Consider the following 20,261-nt stretch of genomic DNA (forward strand, 5'->3'; position numbering starts at 1 on the left):
CTTAATAGCTTAATTTCATCAGTCAAAATGTCTCTATCTGCATGTATCTTACATGTGGAACTCTCTCAAAAACTTTTTGCACATTTTTACTATTACAGCTCTCAAGATTTAGATTGTGGCATCGTCTGGCGTGAAAGGTTGCAGTGATGAGCATTGTAGCCGATCACACATGTTGAGCGCATGAATGCAATGATCTCCTCATTGCAACATGATTTCTGCACCTCATGAATTCTTTCATCATAACTAACAGTTCAAACACAATGTAAACAAGAGATTCGTTGATTATAACCAAAGTCTATAGATAAAAGGGACTTTGTTATAAAGGGAGTTTTGGTGATAATCCCGTCACTATAAACTTGGCTGTTTGATTGACAGCTCCAGCATTTGTAAAGGGAGTGTTCTTTGATCGCTTTCTATATATAATTTAATCAGTTTAAACAGTGGCGTCATGCCCATTCAAAGTGGCCCCTCAGATTTTTCCTCCCTGATAAATTTTTTTGTCACAACTTTATTCCTATTATGCTCCATAATATACCAGAGCCTATAACGACTCAAATGTATTCTTCTGGATGTGTAATAAATCGGTCAGCATCAGCCCGCCCCTTTTTCCTAATATGGTGTCTGTGTATATCAACGCTACGCGCATAGCGCTCTAGAATCTTTGCTGTGTATGTTCAAGCAACTCACTCGTCTCGCACGTTGAGCTAGCAATGTTTTACAGATGGTCTTGAAGTGGTAAGTGGGCAAAGCAACAAATCGGCATTGAATTAGTTATCGGATGATATTAAAAGGTAGTGGGATTATTTGTGGTTGACCTGGAAATTTTAACTTGATCAAAAAGTTATGGATTTTATATTAGCTGCGAATTCAGAGCATTAACTTAAGTTGTGTCAGTGTAACGTTATCGATAGCTAGCCTAGTCTAACCGTAAACTAATTGGCTAACGTTACTGCCATACAAAGCCATAGTAACGTTATCTGATCGGTTTTGAAACATCTGTTCCTTATTTAAAATATAATAATGAGCAGTGTAACCAGTGGCGTAGCGTCAGGGCATGCAGGGTATGCACGTGCAAATGGGCCCGTGAGGAACGCCCATGAGGAACTTTTAATAAACAAGGAAATTAATTTTAAATTCGTGGCCACAATAAATATATTTTATTATTTTTGTATGCATGTCATGTGTAGTCATTTCTTGTTTCTCCGTAATGTCTACTTTATCTGTCATTTAAAGTGTGCATTTTTCTATTTTTTGAACCCCGCAGCTGACGTAGAAGAACTACGCTGTCATTTTTTATATGACGCACGCTACATCGCCGCGCCAAATTAAAAAAAGAAAACACAGTGTGAGAGGTTACTATCGGCTAGCTAATTGAACATTAAAGGATGGACAAATACAAACATAACAGTGGGGCCTTAAAGAGAAAAAAGAGGGTGGAGAAGTTAGTCGCGACACAAAAACTACCCAAAATAGACCGTTTTTGTGCAAACCTAGTGTAAATGACAACGATGTCGAAGGTCCCTGTTACTGTTGCTTCAGCGGAGCGCTCATTTTCAAAACTGAAGAAGCTAATAAAAAAATATTTGCGGAGCACCATGTCGCAAAACAGACTATCGGGACTGGCAATTCTTTCCATCGAGAATGTAGGCTATGCCGCTATGAAGCCGTGAATTAAACACCAATGACATCGTGGATGAATTTGCCGAAAGAAAGGCCCGGAGAATGCAACTAAAATGAGTGAGTAGTTTTATGTTTTTACATTAGGGCCGCCGTGCCAAAATCAGTAGTTTATTATTGACATTGGCAGAGCCTTGGTTGTTTTAGACTTGTTTTTGTTCTGTTCTGGTTGTGAAAAATTGTTGGGTAGAGTGTGTTTTTTATGGTATTGTTTGGTATGGTATTTTCTTGATACACTACAGTGAACGTCTATATAGGCTACCGTATCTATCTTCGATGTACTTGGGGGCGGGGGGCCCGTACAATTTATTTTGCATATGGGCCCGGTACTGACTTGCTACGCCACTGAGTGTAACTACAGTATTTCAATGATTTTACTAAAGTAATGTTACATATTACATTTCATTTGATTACTTTTTTACATTTCTGTCAAATATTAACCATTTTCAAATAAACGGGGTAGTGTTAACCTTATTCAGCACTGAAATCTGTCTAACTTCTTTCAAAGTCCTTCATCACATATTAATATTAAAATAACTTAATTTCAGAGCACCACAAAGTCAGACCTCAGCACCTTTATGTACCTTTAATGTAAGATCGTTCTTAGGTCACATACCAATTTAAAATCATAACATAAAAACTGCAATGGTACTGTTTTTAAAATCATGTGTAGTAGGCCTAAGTGTACAGTAAGTGTGTGTGTAAACATGCTTTAATGAAGTAGACTTCAAAAGCTTTTGAATTTGAGCTTACAGTTCTTTCATCAACCTGTCTTTTACATAAACTTACAAAATAGATACTTTAACTTAGTCCTCAGATAGAGGAGGGTTGCTGCTAGCTCCGTTAAGGTATTTCTGTCCCTCCCAAACTGCATTGAAATGGTATGTTTAACAGCCAGAATTTGAAATTTTTCAGGGGGAGAAACCCCCTGACCCCTCCTAACATGATCCATATCACCCGCCAGAAAACAATTGCAACGTCTCAGATTGTGCCCCCCCAGAATTTTGGCTTGCATGACGCCCCTGAGTTTAAATAACAGATTATTTTTATCCTACTAAGAGAAACAATGCGAAGTTGACCGTTTAGTCACTGGTTTGATTTATTGGCACATAGACAAAGAACATCTGACTGTACAACACTGTCAAGTCCATATCGTAAAAGTCTGTTTGCAAAGCCTGTGCCAAAATTGCGACTGATCCACAGTGAAATGTTCTGAATACAAATAAAATGCTCAACTGAGACATTTTATTTGTTGAAAATCGCATTGTTGAAAATAAATAACCACATTCCTATCATTAGGATCTGGGGCCTGTACCATGAAGCCGGATTAGGTGGCTAGCCAGCTATGTTTCAGCTTAGTTTCCGCCAACCCTGGGTTTTAGGTACTATGAAAGTAGCTCGGCTTTAATCGGTGTTCGTTGCCATGGTATCTTACGCTGCACGGCTAACCTGCTCCGGGGCAGGTTATGTTCTGGATTCAAGATCTCAGACCGAAGTTTGACCAATCAGCTGAGAGCAAAGAAACATACAGGTGACGTAACTTATTCCAAGTGTCTGTTGCAATGACTTCACCTTTGACGAGCACTTCGTAGAGAAAGAGTTTTTAGCCAGACAAAATCCCCTTGCCTTAACTGATAGTTACTTGTATGAAAGATACAGATTTTCCGCGGAAGGAATGTCTTATCTTTGCGAACTTCTTGAGCCGCACATAAAGAATTTAACACGTCGAATTCATGCACTTACTGTACCGCAAATTGTATTGCGTTGCATTTTTTTTTTTTTTTTTTTTTTTGCAAGTGGTACATTCTTGCACGGTGGGTGACGCACAGAAGCTAGGGGAAAACATATGTTTGTCGAACCATTCGCAAGGTGGTCCTCGCTCTGCAGGAGTACATGAAAAGTTTAATTAATAATGTTCCCCGGACATTTATCGACCATGTCCATAAAAGAGGGCTTTTATAAAATTGCCGGTAAGATATATTGATAGGGTGACATCACATGAACACTTTTTTTTTCTCAAAAAGCAAATTTCACAAATGTACTATACAATATAATACATATTAAGAATTATTTTGAATCTTTTTTTATTATTATTCTGATAATCTTATGATAGGATTCCCAAGTCATTGCAACATGTATGCAGTCTATTGCTCCAATCTCCACTGCTCTAGGGGAACATGAGGCAGATTATGTTAATAGGAAGTCCTATCACAGCCTTAATGTTCAGGTAGAGATGATGTGAATATGTGAGATGATTATTTTCTGTGAGATGAATCTTTAAATTAATAGTAACTTTAACAGATATAACAATGATCTACTAAACATTTCATCTGCAGACGACTTGTGGTCATGAACATATGATCAAGTTTGGATGCCAAATGGCCTGGCTCCAGTGCTTGTCTCACAAATTTTCCATGAGTCTGTGTTGTGTCAGCGCTTTGAGGAAAGCAAGTTAAATTTGGTACAGTACAAAACACTGTTCATTTAAACTGAGATAGAAAAACCTACACAATAACCCCCTATCATGACCCTCAGACAGGGCCACAGCACCGCTTCAATGTGCCCCTCAGTAAAACCAGAGTGAAGATAGAGATGACCTTTGGCATCCTAAAGGCACATTTCAACTGTGTTCGGCGCTTCAGAGTCACCAGAGCGGGCATCACAGATAGTGGCTGCATGTGCCATTCTGCACAATATAGCCACCAGTAGAAAGGAGCGAGAAACACCACAAAACCAGCTTCTCCCCGATGAAACTGACCCGATCACACTTGACCACCCAGCTGGTGCAGCTGTAGATGCAATCACCATACAATATTACACTTAATAAAAGCACATTGAAACTGCAGATATGTCTCAAACTGTTTTATTGGTTTTGTGGGATGGGAGGGAGAAAGAGAGCAAGAGAAAGTTGCATTAATAAATATTCATACTAAAGTGTTACTTGGTTAAATAAGTTATACATACATATATATATAACTATATACATACTGAGATCAGTTTTATCCAGCTGTTTGATTTTGTTTGGAGCCTCCTCAGCTCACAGTCTGCTCCTTTAGTGTGCAGTCTAGTTCAAGTCTCCTTTAGTGTGCAGTCTAGTTCAAGTCTCCTTTAGTGTGCAGTCTAGTTCAAGACTCCTTTTGTACAGGGCCCTGACTGAGTCTGTTTCCACCTGAAACATAATTCCACCACAAACATGATCATTACAAGTTGTCTGGAGGCTCATCAAAATCACAAAAAGTTCCTTGACTTCCTACAAACACAGGACTGACTGTAATTTATGTCAAGGGTTTTAAATCCTTACACATTTCTTCTGAAGCCCATTGAGGTAGAGGCCTCAGTTTCTGGGGCAGGTTGTGAAAAATCCTACAAAAGAGATGTGTAAGGGCCAGTCCCTTTTTTATGCCACACATTCAAATGTTTGCCATAATAAAAAGCCCAGTGCATTCACATCAGCAACTGTCTGAGAACACACAGACAGAGTGTCTTCATCATTTGCTTCACCCTAATAAATAAAAATAGGCCAATGTAAAGCATAACTGTTGTAAAGCAGGTTATGTTTGGTGTTCTGTCTGCTGCATACTGACCTCTGTGTGGGAGACTGTGTGTGTGTGTGTGTGGACATGTTTTTCTACACCGGTGGGGACTTAAACCTGAATGCACACAGACTCATGGGGACTCGTGTCACCGTGGGGACCTAAATTGAGGTCCCCATGGGTACAAAAGCTTATAAATCATACAGAATTAGTTTTTTTGAAAATGTAAAAATGCAGAATGTCTCCTGTGATGGGTAGGTTTAGGGATAGGGGCAGTGTAAGGGGATAGAATATACAGTTTGTACAGTATAAAAACCATTACGTCTATGGAGAGTCCTCACAAAGATAGTGCACCAGACGTGTGTGTGTGTGTGCTAGCTTCAACAGGGACACTGTATTTCCCTGCAGAACATACAGTCAGCCATATTTAAAACTTAAAAAAAAGTAGTAATGTATTGCACACGTACCCAGTGTTACTTGCTTAGAGGAGCCAGCACCAGGGTCAGATTGTACAGCACCTGTAATCCCATCCATAATCGGCCGTCCCTTATTGCCTACTCAGAGCCAACTCCTCCGCCAGTGTATTCTGGTTTTCTGAATTTAATTCTTTATTTCTGTTTGCTGCAAACAAGTGTGATAAAATGTTCACAAAAGTAATAAAAGGTTGTGGTAAATACTCTTTGAATTAACTCCTTGAAATAACCACTTTGAATTATATTTTTATATTTTGTCTTTATCTGCTGCCAAGAACATTTGGAGTTGGGGTTGCATCTAAAAATCAATGAATATTTATCTTTCTTAGTACTAGGGCTGCAACTAACGATTATTTTGATAATCGATTAATCGGACGATTATTTTTACGATTAATCGGTTTATGTACTTATATTTTAGTTTTGCCCATTTTTCCCCCAAGTAAATTATTAACAAAGGGTCTTTATCATTCAACATACTTTTTAGAGATTTTAACCATTTTGCATTGTCATATCCTCATCAAAAACATACCTGGAGTTGTTTTATTATGTGTTAGTAAGCCTTTGTCGAACTCTTCTGCAATCAAAACACTGACCCATACGTACTCTAGCAAATTTCACAAGGAGATTTCAAATAATGTTTTCACCATGGCAGTCCTTTGGGCTCCTAAAGTAGTTTAACATCCCGAACAAAGCTTATTAATGAATCTTGCAGAACATATTTTCACGAAGAATAAGAATAAAACAGAATACAGTTGCAGCAAATTGCATTTTATTTATTTATTTATTTCCTGTAAACACACAGCTTATACCTGGGAAACAGCTTTATAGCTTATGCTGTGAAATCAATTAGAAAGTTGAAAGTAGCTCAACTTTATGGTAATAAGCTATGACGCGGTTCAGCGGCAAACGTCAGCAACCAATCGGAATATAGACGTCCTTCGCGCTGGCTGATTCCGGAGAAACATACGATGTAAACTTTCGTTCCAACAAAAACATTAGTTCCGAGAAAAAACAATTAATTGCAGAGTTTAACCACCATAGAGTGAAACAAAGTGTATCATTTGCATGTGTTTTTAAGTCCTGTCAGCTTGACGGCATATATAAGAACGAGCAGAGAGAGAGCCCCGGCCGCGCGCGCGCACTCACCCGAGCGCTGTCTTGCTTCTCTCTCCCTCGCGCATATTAATCAAAATCAATTGATACGATGGTGTCGATAAAAAAAACTCTCCAGTGATGAAATGTTTTCTTTGTTGACAAATATTGTGCGATATCCTAAACTGCCGAATGCTGCTTCGTTCGATTAGTTTTATCTTCCGCTTTTTTCTTTTTCTTTCTCGAGCTCCACTGCCGTCTGCCTTCGCCATCTCGCTGAATGCTGCACAGACGCTGTGCGGGAAGCATGTGACATAAAACAAGGCCAGCTATTGGCTATTCGCTACTTCTCCTGCTGTACTGGCTGAGTAAAACCTCCGGTGGCTCATTACTGCCACACTTTGGTCACCGCAGATTTAAAATATGCACGAAATGAGCCGCTTACGGCAAATAAAATGAGCCGCTTACGGCAAATAAAAGTTATTTAGCAACTAATCGATGACTAAATTAGTTGACAACTATTTTAATAATCGATTTTAATCGATTAAATCGATTAGTTGTTTCAGCTCTACTTAGTACATACATGCACATTTTTTATATATTATAAAAATAGGCTATTGGCTATATTACACATATAGGCTACACATACATATATACATACATAATTTTACATAAATATAGAACGTATTTGTTTAACTTACACATTAACAATCAGCAATCTTTCTCCAACAGTCTTCTCTTGCTTTGGCAGCAGAGACCGTATTGTTTCGAGCTTGACATACATATTTAAATTAATCGTAATTATGAATGATTATCTCTTGCTCCTCCGCGGAAAAATATATCGCTCTCGCTCTACCCGCGATTGGTTGTTCAGTGTCGACGTCACTCTTTTATGTGCATGCGCGCGTGGAGTAATCATAGCTTAAGGATCAAAGCCTGAGTTGACAAAGAAAGTTGATGAGCTGCATCATGGTACCAATAAAGCCTGATTGCATCGGTTTGGTTTTGTCAACTCAAAACTAATCCTGTAACCCCGAGTTTGTTCAGCTACCTTCATGGTACAGGCCCCTGGTAATGTTATTTTAATGGAGTGATCCTGCATCTTTCTTTTCTCCTCGTCATCTCACTAGGGGCCGTTTACTCTGTTTTCAACTAAAAACTTTTAAAAAACGGTGGTTTGGCCGTTCATTTACACAACAACAGCGTTATGGTGGCTTGAAAAATGCATACTTTTGAAAACGGGTTTCAAAGGGTAGGGTGAATTGCCCTAATGTGGGACATTTTTGCATTTCAGACTTCTGTGACATATTGCGATGTGTAGCCAAAACATTACATCCACACTCAATACCATTTTTAAAAACTCAGGATTTGTCCTAATCAAATCAAAAGAGAAAATGCAGATAACACATTCATAAAAGAAATGATAGACAAATTAGGGCTCGTCTGAGACGAGCTATAGCTTCCTAATTTGGGACAGTTGTTTCCCTAATGTGGGACACTCAGAAGTCTATGATCAAAGGCTAAAATCACATTGATTCATGTAGAATAGTAAAATCTCCATAAGTTAGTAATTCTCTTGGTTATGGATGGATTAAACATGGATAATTGAACATCATCAGACAAATAATACAATATGATAGTTTTTAAGCATTTCTTTTTTGATGGACATTTCCTTAGCACATTAGGCAAAAAAGTAGCAGGATTGTTTTATTTAAAATTAATTTATACTCCTTAATATCAAGTTTGTCAAAACTCTATGTCACTGACCTTTGGGTGGTCTTCACACAAGTTGCTACCTTTTTGATGATTACAATTATGTCTTTATGTCATTACAGTTTAGAGTGATCTGTTATCAGAGGTGACAATGTCCAAGTAATGTATTTCAGAAATGTACATAATTCAAATTACGCAGTTGAGTTAGCTAACAAATCTCATTAACACAAAATATGTGATATCATGTTTATAAAATCCAGTTTAAATTTGATTGTGAAGCATTTTTTTTTCATAACATTTTACATTATATTTAATATACACAAATAATAAATCCATTCAAATTTGTATCCCAACAACAATGCATAGAATTCATAATTGAAATATATACACTTAAATTCAGTCATTTAGCATATGATTTTGAAGCAATATACAACACAACCAGTTTAGCAGGGTGTCAATATGAGATTAGGAGGGCCTAATCTCTCTAAAATCACATTGCACATGCGCAGCATATCTAGAGAGGAAGAGCTGTGTAGCGGACCCCGCCCGAATGATGGCCAAAACTTTACTGATGTTAATGAAGTTTATTGAGTCCGTTTTCACTCCATAAATCACCGTAAGACTCCAAAAATCACCGTAAGAGCTAAACAAACAAAGTACAAGAAGCGCGAATTACCGACTAGTTCAAAACTCTATCATTAACATTAACATACAGCGAGTTACACAAAACAGTCATTACAACAAACAGTTACCAATTATATACAGACCTTATGCCTTTTCGGGGGGTGCTTAACAAAGTTGCAAACGTTATAGCTGCAAAACAACTCTGATGAACTTGAATTGCGTGCTCTCCCTTTCCTTCCCCGTAGACTACAATACCCGTCAAAATAAAAGTCCCTCCTTAGTAAGACAGATAATGCATTTCTTAAACCCATTTAAACTCACAGAAATATAAAAAATGTGTTCAAAAACTAATAAGAATATTTATCAAAGCAAAGTCTGTTACACTCCCACCAAATTATAAATGTTATTTCAACATGCATAATTTTCAAACATAAGTAATTTTAACTTATAATAACCATTGTGTGTGTATGTGTGTAAAGCAAAGTCCTTTTGAAGATTTGTTCACTCCGCTTCCAATAATAAGACCAACTTCTGAGCTGGTCTCTCAACAACTGAGACCTTGTTTAACCATTCTCCTTTCTTGTTTAGTTTTTTGTCACCAAGTGCTATTGTGACCTTCCTTACTAGTCCATCTTGGCTAGTTACAGTGTCTACGACCCGTCCTAGTCTCCACTCATTTCTTGGAAGGTTCTCATCTGTATCCATGACCATATCACCAATTTGAAAATTCCTTTTTGGAGCATGCCAGCATTGTCTAGCCGTAATGTTGTGGAGATACTCTTTTTTCCATCTACTCCAAAACTGTTCAGTAAGGTACTGCACCCGTCTCCATCTCTTTCTCCCGTAGAGGTCTTCTCTTATGAACTTTCCTGGTGGTGGTAGGACTGTGGTGGCTTTCATGGTGATCAGATGGTTAGGTGTGAGCGGTTCTAAGCTCTTTGGGTCGTTCAGGTTATCCACTGTAAGGGGGCGACTGTTGACTATTGCCATGGCTTCATAAAATAAAGTGCGCAGTGAAGCATCGTTGAGCCTGCCTGATGAGAGGGAAACTGTAGCATTAAGAACACTCTGTACAGTTTTGATTTGACGCTCCCATACACCACCTGCATGACTGGAATGAGGGGGATTCATTACAAAATCACACTGTTTATCTGCAAGGAAAGCAGTGAGCCTTTCTGGGTCAAGTTGCTGTAATGCCGAGTTCAGTTCGTTTTTTGCGCCAACGAAATTGGTACCTTGGTCACATCTGATCTGCCGTACTGTGCCTCGAATTGCAATAAAGCATCGTAAACTGTTGATGAAAGCATCTGTGGACATATCTTCTAACATTTCTATATGAATGGCTCTTGAACAAAAGCAAGTTAGAAGCAGACCATACCTTTTGTGCTGTTTTCTTCCTTCTTTAGTCATGAATGGACCAAAGCTATCCATACCACAATACACAAACGGTGGGGAAGGCTCTACACGTTCTGTGGGAAGATCACTCATCCGCTGGCCTTCCACAGGTTTTCTCAACCTTCTACAAGGTACACAGTTGCGAATGTAAGATGTGACAGCTCTGTTTATTCCAGGTATCCAATAGCCGGAAGATCTGATTGCATTAATTGTGAATCCCTTTCCTTGATGCTTTACACTTTCATGATAGTGTGCAATAATCAACTTTGTAACATGATGATCTTTAGGAAGGATCAGTGGGTGCTTAAATGAGTGAGTGCATGATGAGTGGCTAAGTCTTCCTCCCACCTTGATCATACCATCCGTATCTATGAAGGAGTCCAGGTGATGAAGTTTATTATAACCTGGAAGTTGTTTTCCTTGACTCAGGACATCCATTTCTTTCTGATATACTTGTTTTTGAACTCCTTTTAAAATCAAGTCCTTTGCATGTTCCTGTTCACCTACCGAAGCTGGCGAATTAGTTTTATCCTTCTTAATCCGTCTCACAAGGCGTGCAATGGCTTTGACAGCATTAGACCAAGATGAGAACTTAGACAAATGGTCTACAAGATCTTTACTTTCTGTGGTTTCTGTTTGAAATGTCTGAATCTTTTTAACTTCTGGATCTCCTACTGGAAGCTCCGGTACAACATTTGAGGTCTCTATTTCTTTCTTCCACAGGAATGAAGGACCCGAGAACCAGTTGGATGAGAGCAATTCATTTATTGTTCTTCCTCTTGATGCATTGTCTGCTGGGTTATCATCCGTTGGGACGTACAGCCATTGTTTGGGTGCTGTGCTTTGGCGTATTTTTTGGACTCTGTTGGATACAAACGTATGAAAACGACGGGCGTCGTTATTGATGTAACCCAAGACCACCTTTGAGTCAGTCCAAAAGAATTCATTGACATTGGTGAGGTCAAGCTCTTCTCTGAGCATATTGCTCATTTTGACGGATACCACTGCTGCCGTCAACTCTAACCTTGGAATTGTAGTAATCTTAACAGGAGTAACCCGGGCTTTGCCAATGAGGAAAGTGCAATGAACTTCATCCTGCTCATTGATTACTCTCAGATAAGAACACTGACCATAACCACAGGTACTTGCATCAGAGAAATGATGTATTTCCGTTTTTACAATTTTACCGAAACCAGCAGGCACATAGCATCGTGGTATGTCTACCTTTTCCAGATTGACAAAGTCATTCTGCCATTTCTCCCACCATGGGCTAAGAGCAAGGGAAAGTGGATCATCCCAGCCTGTACCCTGGCGACACATTTCTTGTAGGATCCTCTTACCATTGAGAACATAGGGAGCTACAAAGCCCAAAGGATCATATATAGAGGCAACCGTTGACAATATGCCACGACGTGTTGTAGGTTGACCTTTTAGTGGGATATGGAATTGGAAGCTATCACTCTGTATGTTCCAATGAATTCCCAGCGCTCTTTCAAGTGGCATGTCATTGAAGGTAAGATCCTTTGTTTTAAAGTTTACAGCACGTTCTGATGCTGGTATGCTCTGCAGAACAGTGTTGTCATTTGACACAAACTTGTGAAGTCGAAGACCTCCCTTTGTGCACAACTCCCGTGCTTCCTTTGCCAGCTGAATGGCCTTTTCCACCGTCTCTACACTTGTGACTCCATCATCAACATAGAAGTCTCTTAAGATGAACTGAGCGGCTAATGAGTGTGATTGACTATGCTCACTGGCTAGATATCTTAGTCCATAGTTTGCGCAGCCAGGCGAAGAAACCGCACCGAAAAGATGCACTTTCATCCGATAATCTTGAAGCAATGAATTTGTTTCTCCATTTTTCCACCATAAGAAGCGCAGGTAATCTCGGTCATTTTCCTGGACATGAAACTGGTGAAACATTTTTTCGATGTCACATATTATAGCTATAGGATGCCTTCTGAACCTAACAAGGACTCCGGTGAGATTGTTTATCATGTCTGGTCCTGGTAACAAATGTTCATTGAGACTTGTGCCTTTGAATTTTGCGGAACAATCAAAAACTACACGTAGCTTGTCTGGCTTTTTTGGATGGTAGATGCCATGATGAGGTATGTACCACTTTTCACCATCAGTTCCATCATCATTCACTGTTTCTACATCACCTCTTTCAATGATGTCATTCATGTAAGTAATGTAGTCTGTCTTATATTTCTCGTTTCTACAGAATTTCTTGTTCAAATGATTGAGTCTGACCTTGGCAAGCTCTCTGTTATCAGGTAAGTATGGTCGTTGTTTGAACGGAAGAGGCATTTCATAATGTCCTTGAGCATTTTTCTTTATACCTTCTTTGAGTTTGTCTAGGAACACAATATCATCCTGAGAAATTGTCTTTTCATCTGCTGTGACATCCTTAAAGTCCGACTCGAGTACACGGATGGCATCCATAGGTGTCAAAGCTGGAATCTCCTTTGTGGCTATTCTGTGACAAAGACTGACTGATGTTGATCCGTTGATACCTGGTGTGGAGCAGCCCACAACACTCCATCCTAAGTCAGTTAGAATAGCATAAGGTTCATCATCTTTACCTAGTATGACTTGCCTGGGAGCTAACACTCTGTGGCAGTTGTAGCCAATAAGTAAACCTACATCACAGCTGAGAAGAGGTGACATTTCGTCTGTGATTACCTTCAAGTGACTCCAGTTCTTTGCCGTTTCCTGCGTTGGTATGTGATCACGATTGACAGGAATACACTCCTTGGTGTATACTGGAGGCAGATTGATATGTACTGATGAATTGTACCCTCTCACACGAAGATCAGACACTCTTTTACTTTTAATTACCATATTGTCTCCCATCATGGTGGTAAGTTTGAGTTTTATTGGCTGAGTATCCACTTGCAGTGCATTACTCACTTCTTCGTCAATGAAAGTGGTGTCACTCTGAGTGTCTAACAAAGCATAGACAAGCTGTTCATTGGATGGATTTTTGATGGACGACACCCATACAGGTACAATCATGGATGTAATGACTGAACGACCTTCTCTTGTGATATTAAGCGACATGGCATCTGTAATCTCACTCTCATGTGCACGCTCATTGCTTACCGTTGGTTGCTTTCTGTTTCTGTTATTCTCATAGTTGTAATCATGAAGACATGATGGATGTCGCAGTTTGCATACATCACATGTGTGGCGACGCCGACAATCCTTAGCACAGTGACCTGGTTTCATACACCCAAAACAGAGTTTGTTGTCTTTGACATAGCACCTTCTGTCTTTCAGAGACTTTACCATGAATTCTGGGCACTTACAGAGTTGATGGCTATCATCTTGACACAACATGCATGGTGTTTTTAACTGTCCTTTAGCCATTGTCTGTTTGTCACTGTTTACTGTTGTTTGTGTTTTGAAGACAATTGCCTTGTTTCTTTTGGTTTCATTTGAGATTCTTCTCTCATGAGGTGACTCACGTGAATGAAGAGCATGTAGAGAAGTGATAGGATTACACACTATTTCTGCTTCAGTTGACATGAATTTTACAAAGTCTTGAAAGCTTGGAAATTCCTTGCCGTCCATAAGTGATGTTGTGACTTGGCGGTTCCACCTGGAGGCTGCCCAGTCAGGAAGTTTCTGTACCAGCTTTTGATTCTCTTCACAGTCGTTTAATATTTCCAGGCCTTTAACGTGAGGTATGGCTTGCAGGCAGGCATTTAAGAAGTCTGAAAATGTTCTCAGGCCTTCTGCATCTTTGGATGGTATTCTTGGCCACTTTGACAGCTTTTCACGGAATGCTCTTTGAATGACAAATGGCTGCCCGTATCTTTGGTTAAGCTTGTTCCAAGCATCTTTGTACGCTTCTTCATCATTACGATAAAAGGTGCCTTCAAGATACTTGTGTGCTGAGCCACTGACATACTTTTTCAAATAATAGAGTTTATCAGCTGCAGAGATGCCTTTTCTATCTATAAGTGACATAAATGAAGCTTTCCAGTCCACAAACTGAATTGGGTCTCCATTGAACACTGAAGGCTCGGGTATGGGTAACCTGTTGATGGCTATGCTGTCCTGAACTGCTTGAGCAAGATGAGACACTTCACTAAGAGATGTTGGCTGGACAACATTGTATTGCTGCTGTGTCGTTGGGAAGATTTTGTTTTTCCGACTTTCATGTTCATTCTGTATAGACTGACTCTTTGTCTCTTGCTTTATTCCTTCATCATATGATTTTACTCTGGCCCGAGCAACCTCTAAATCCTTTTCTATCTGCAGCTGTTCTAATTCAAACCTTTGTGTTTCTAGCTCTTGTCTGAGCTGCTCTTCTAGAGTTCTTATTTTTTCCTTTTGTTGTCTTTCCTTTTGCATTATCTTGTATTCAGCCTCTTTTGCAGCCAGCTCTGCCGCCGCATCTGCTCGCTTGCTTGATGTACAAGATGATCTAGAATGATTGCTGACTGTTTGCGAAGCACTGGAACCATATATGGAACGAGCATAACTATGAGCTAAAAGTTCATGTAGACGGCCCTTTTCCTGTTCTGCATCAAACTCGCCATCTACTGTTGTCAACCTTTCCAGCACAATTTTGACAATGTCATTGGTCACGGCTTCACATGCATCAATTTTACGTCTTAAATCAGCAGCGGGCGTGATATGTTCCCTTATTTCACTGAAGATTTTTATGATACAGTTCTTTTTATCATCAAGAGAGTCAGCAATGTCAGCAAGCTGCTTATCAGAGATGTCTGATTTTAAGTCATGTCTTGCTTTACGAGCATCTAATTTCCATTGGTCATACAAAGCCGTTAACCTTCTTTCTTTCTTACAGCACTCATCTTTCTGGTAAGCAAGCATTCTCTCAGTAGGAATATGTGGACGTTCTGAACGTCGAGGGAGTTCTGCACTGTCTTGTACATGACACTGAAGTTCAGATGTATTTTTATCTTTACATTTAACTGCTCTTCCATCCTTTTCCTTTTTACCTTCTGATTCCATCTGCAGCAGGCTTTCAGATTCTGGATCGTCAGTATCAATTTCCATAGTCAACTCACTTTTATGGCGTTCCAGCTCTTTAGACCATCACGCTATAGGCCTTTATCACAACACAATAGAACGCCGGAAGTAGCCGCGAAGCAGTGTACAGCGTCTTCCGGTTATTGCATTCACCATGGCTTCATGTTAATTATCACTGGACTACTTCGCTCTCGCGTCTCCCAAAAGTTTAATTTTTTTTTTTTTTTTCTTGATTCCATTTGAATGGTTTAATTAAATTGTTATAACCAATTGTTTAAAATGTAATGATTTAAGCAAAAATTTCTTCAAAGGCTAACCAAACTTTTATTTTGACGGGTTGCCGTGTAGACCTTCTCTCTGTGTTTTATGATGATAGTTTCTCTCAAATGAAGCTAAAAAATGCTGCTGAAGTGACTCTCAGAGCGGCTGTGTTGATGAAGTGCATTAATGTTAATAAGTAAGGCTGAAAAAAATCGCGAGCGTCATGCGTGCCTCAGTGTGTGTGTGTGTGGTAAATGAAACGCGTCGGTGCCATTCATTCACAGAGACACGCAGAACATGCACGATAAATAGTCTTTATGCGGTTTAATATTGACAGACACTGGTCTATATCGCGATTTTATTTAAGTTTACTGACCTACTTTTCATCTAAATTTGTAACTAAGTAACCACCGGAAGTGCGAGTACACTGCTTGGCGATTTCGAACGTTCCGAAACCAGGAAATGAGATAAAGGCCTAACCATCGTGTTGCAATCCGTTAACGATCGTCACGTTGCTCCCATGAACAAGCACGTGCAGCGGGGATGTAAACCAGCGAAGGTGAAGCTCTTACTGTAGCGGACCCCGCCCGAATGATGGCCAAAACTTTACTGATGTTAATGAAGTTTATTGAGTCCGTTTTCACTCCATAAATCACCGTAAGACTCCAAAAATCACCGTAAGAGCTAAACAAACAAAGTACAAGAAGCGCGAATTACCGACTAGTTCAAAACTCTATCATTAACATTAACATACAGCGAGTTACACAAAACAGTCATTACAACAAACAGTTACCAATTATATACAGACCTTATGCCTTTTCGGGGGGTGCTTAACAAAGTTGCAAACGTTATAGCTGCAAAACAACTCTGATGAACTTGAATTGCGTGCTCTCCCTTTCCTTCCCCGTAGACTACAATACCCGTCAAAATAAAAGTCCCTCCTTAGTAAGACAGATAATGCATTTCTTAAACCCATTTAAACTCACAGAAATATAAAAAATGTGTTCAAAAACTAATAAGAATATTTATCAAAGCAAAGTCTGTTACAAGCTGTATTTCCGAATATGAGATTTACAACAACAAGCCCCTCAGATTTAAAGCAAGAAGACCTTCCTCTCTTCAGTCACTTGTGCAATTTTAGTCTTGCGGATGGGCAACAGACATTGGCTGTCACCTGGTCTCCTCCATTAAAATGGTAAGTACCTGGATGTTATTTTAATATGATATGAACTATTATGCAATATGAACTATTGCAGTAAGTTAATAAAAGAAAGAAAACACAGGAACAGTGAACCATAAAAGTGGCTTGAACTTATCTAGTAAAGAGACATTAAATGGATGGCAATAACACATATGCTATTTTATTTGTTAGTGCAATAATAACTTCCAATTTATCCAGATGACCCATGAATAAACTTTTAGAAATTAGATAATGATAAATAATTATTTTAAATGATTGTGCGTTGTATAATTATACAAGTGAATTAAATTAATTTATATCAAGATTTACAAACTGATCAGGGCAATTTTGTCTCAAAATTTCATTTGGGCAAGCTTTAAAATGTTGCTAATGAAAAGACTTTGTATGGGAACTTGTGTCTGTCCGCCTGAAGCAAATATTTCCTGTTTACTCCGTACAAATTCTTTCCTCTATATTCTCACGAGACTTGGATTTGGATTTAAAGGATGTGTTTCTGTTTCCATGCTGATTTAGGGGGAAATTTTTTGGATCGAGTCACACATATAAGAAAAGTATATGCATCTTTTCAGCATAACTGCATAGAGACTGCTGTGGTTCATCGATGTTCATTCACAACATTTTGTAACTTTATCCTGCCACACAATTAAATATAGACTAATTTTCCTCCTATCTCATAAAAATGAATAAATTATAGATCGAAGTTAATAGTCTTCAGATTAAGATGCAATTCAGAATGCTCCCTGCTAGTAATGAAGGGCTTTATGCAAACACAAATAATGAAAAAAAGAAACATGGAATTCAATTCCAAAACCCAAATAAAATCCCAATACACATAACACAAGATATATAATAATATACGCCTGTAAGTGATACATTTTCTAATGTATTTGATGAGTCATTACAAGGCAAATTGTAAAGAAAAATGCTATTCACTGCTAAATACTTGGAGCTTTTGTTTTGTTTTTGTTTTATTTCTGTAGGTTTTAAGGCAAGACACTACAGGCAGAACTAAACAAATGTAATTCACAGTTTTCTCTGAAGTTTTCCAATTGTGTTCCACCAGATGGCGCTGTTAAAGATGTTCCTCAGGGCTTTTCTGCTCCTTCAGTTTGCAATGCAGCTTTTGGATGGAGCTGGACCTCAGAACCTGAACTGCCCTACTTATGGTGGCGTTCCAGGCACTCCTGGACACAACGGCCTGCCTGGGAGAGATGGCAAAGATGGAGCAATTGGACCCAAAGGAGAGAAAGGACAGCCAGGTTTGTGTTTGAGAATGAATAAGTCAGTGGTTCACCTCCTTGTGTAAGGAAGAGAGATGTGGTTATGTTTTTCATACTTTACTGTCTCAGGAGTGAATGTGCAGGGAACGCCAGGTAAAGCAGGACCGTCTGGCCCCACTGGAGCCAAGGGTGAAAGGGGACCCCCAGGTCTACCAGGTATGAAACATTAAACGTTTTTATAAGTAATTTTGATATTTCAAAATTCCTCATGTTGAAATTACTGTAGAGCTTCAGCGAGTGTGGAAATGTTGATTTTTCTTTTTTTTTGGTCCTGTTAATATTTATATTTAACACCCCAGGAGATTTCAACCCTGTATCTAAGTGTAATTATTCTATTTTCAGGCTTGCCTGCACGTGGAAACACGGCTGACTCCCTGAAATCTGAGATCCAGCATCTTAAGTCCAAGATTTCTATGATTGAGAAAGCTGTGAGTTTTAGTACATTCAGAAAAGTTGGACAGAAATACTACGTCACTGATGGTATTGAGGCCGCTTTTGATAGTGGGATGCGGTACTGCAAGGACTTTGGTGGAGTAATAGTTTTGCCAAGTACTGCTTTAGAAAACCAGGCACTATTGAAAGTATTAGTATCCAGTGGTTTAAGTAATAAGAAGCCATATATTAGAGCCACAGACAGAGAAACCGAGGGACAGTTTGTGGACACTGAGGGAAAGCAGTTGACTTTTACAAACTGGGGTCCTGGTCAGCCTGATGACTATAAGGGAGCACAAGACTGTGGAACTATCATAGATTCTGGCCTTTGGGATGATGTCGGTTGTAGTGGTCAACATCCCATCATATGTGAAATAGAAATAAGATAGAGTTTACACTATAAAACAAACCTATAGTCGACTCAATACAAACCAATTTGGGTCGTTTCAACCCAAAGGCTGGGTAAATATAGGACAGAACACATGTTGGTTATTTTACCCAGCATACTGGGTTGATTCATTACTATAGTACTTTTATCTTTTAATTCAATCATGATTTCATGTTTAAGGATTTACTTAAATCCTCTAAACTTTTTTTTTAAATACTCCTCACAACCATTGGTTTGCATTATAATTCCTTTATTTTCAATCATATTTTACAGTATAGCATATTTTTGAATACATATTGCAGACATTTAAGCTCGTTTAACAAATATTAGAACTAAAAATTAAACATTTAGAAGATAACAGCGCTGGATCTCATTCGAGTAATCTGAACTCTTGATTATTATTCAATTTTATAATAGCTGTGACTAGCATATATTTGCAATGAATAAATAAGTACTTGTCACTGTACTGTAATTAGTACAGTTAAAGCTCATTGAGTGTAATCAACTTAATTCATGTAGCAACTCACAAGCACAAGCTCTACTCTTCAGCACAATGAAAACCTCAAAAACAGAAACTCTTTCAAATGTCAAACATAACTGAACATTAAACACTAACATGTCTTTCCTTTTACTCAAAAACGTATAGCACCTAATTTTCAACATTTACTCTCCTGATCCAACATACAAAGCATGCTGGGAACTAAAAATACACTTTTTTTAGTGGAACTACTTTATTTTTACTGCTGCAAAGTATTCAGGTAGTTCCAACTCAAATAAAATTAAGTAAACTTCAGTTTATTAATCAAAGTATTTTGGGCACAATTTAATTATGTTCAGCGACTGTGTTACTTTATGTGTGTTACTTTGTGTAACTTTTAATGAAGTAAATTTAACAAGCAGCAAAAATAATTGTTTCCAGTGATACAATATTAAGAAATATACAAATCTGTTAACAATGTCTTTAATATGCTCACAGAATTCACAGCAGGCCTACATATGAAATGTATGAAATAATAAATACAAATAGCCTAATATTGTTTCAAATTAATGAATAAAATATTTCTTATGATTATTTGTCATGTGTCATGTTTTTTTTGTTTTTCGTTGCAAATCTGACATTAATTGTGTGTCTAACAAAACTTCAAACTGAAACTAATGAAATGTATTGGCTAGCATGCTGATTTT

At 38.5% G+C, this 20,261-nt stretch overlaps 1 protein-coding gene across 3 annotated transcripts; it reads left to right on the forward strand.

The window, feature by feature from the left end:
* Positions 1-618: 618 nt before the first annotated feature.
* Positions 619-20,148, forward strand: LOC311086042 (mannose-binding protein A-like). Of its 3 annotated transcripts, none has more exons than XM_084118698.1 (4): positions 619-735; positions 18,040-18,235; positions 18,326-18,412; positions 18,599-20,148. In XM_084118698.1, the coding sequence occupies exons 2-4, from the start codon at positions 18,040-18,042 to the stop codon at positions 19,075-19,077; spliced, it is 762 nt and encodes a 253-aa protein (XP_083974824.1). In that variant the 5' UTR covers positions 619-735; the 3' UTR covers positions 19,078-20,148. The 3 variants fall into 3 exon arrangements, with proteins under 3 accessions (XP_083974824.1, XP_083974826.1, XP_083974825.1); XM_084118700.1 differs by having other exon boundaries at positions 660-1,737; XM_084118699.1 differs by lacking the exon at positions 619-735 and adding an exon at positions 16,826-16,970.
* The last annotated feature ends 113 nt before the right edge of the window (positions 20,149-20,261 follow it).

Source organism: Abramis brama (genome assembly GCF_963993115.1).
Source record: "Abramis brama genome assembly, chromosome: 7".
Taxonomy (NCBI): Eukaryota; Metazoa; Chordata; class Actinopteri; order Cypriniformes; family Leuciscidae; genus Abramis; species Abramis brama.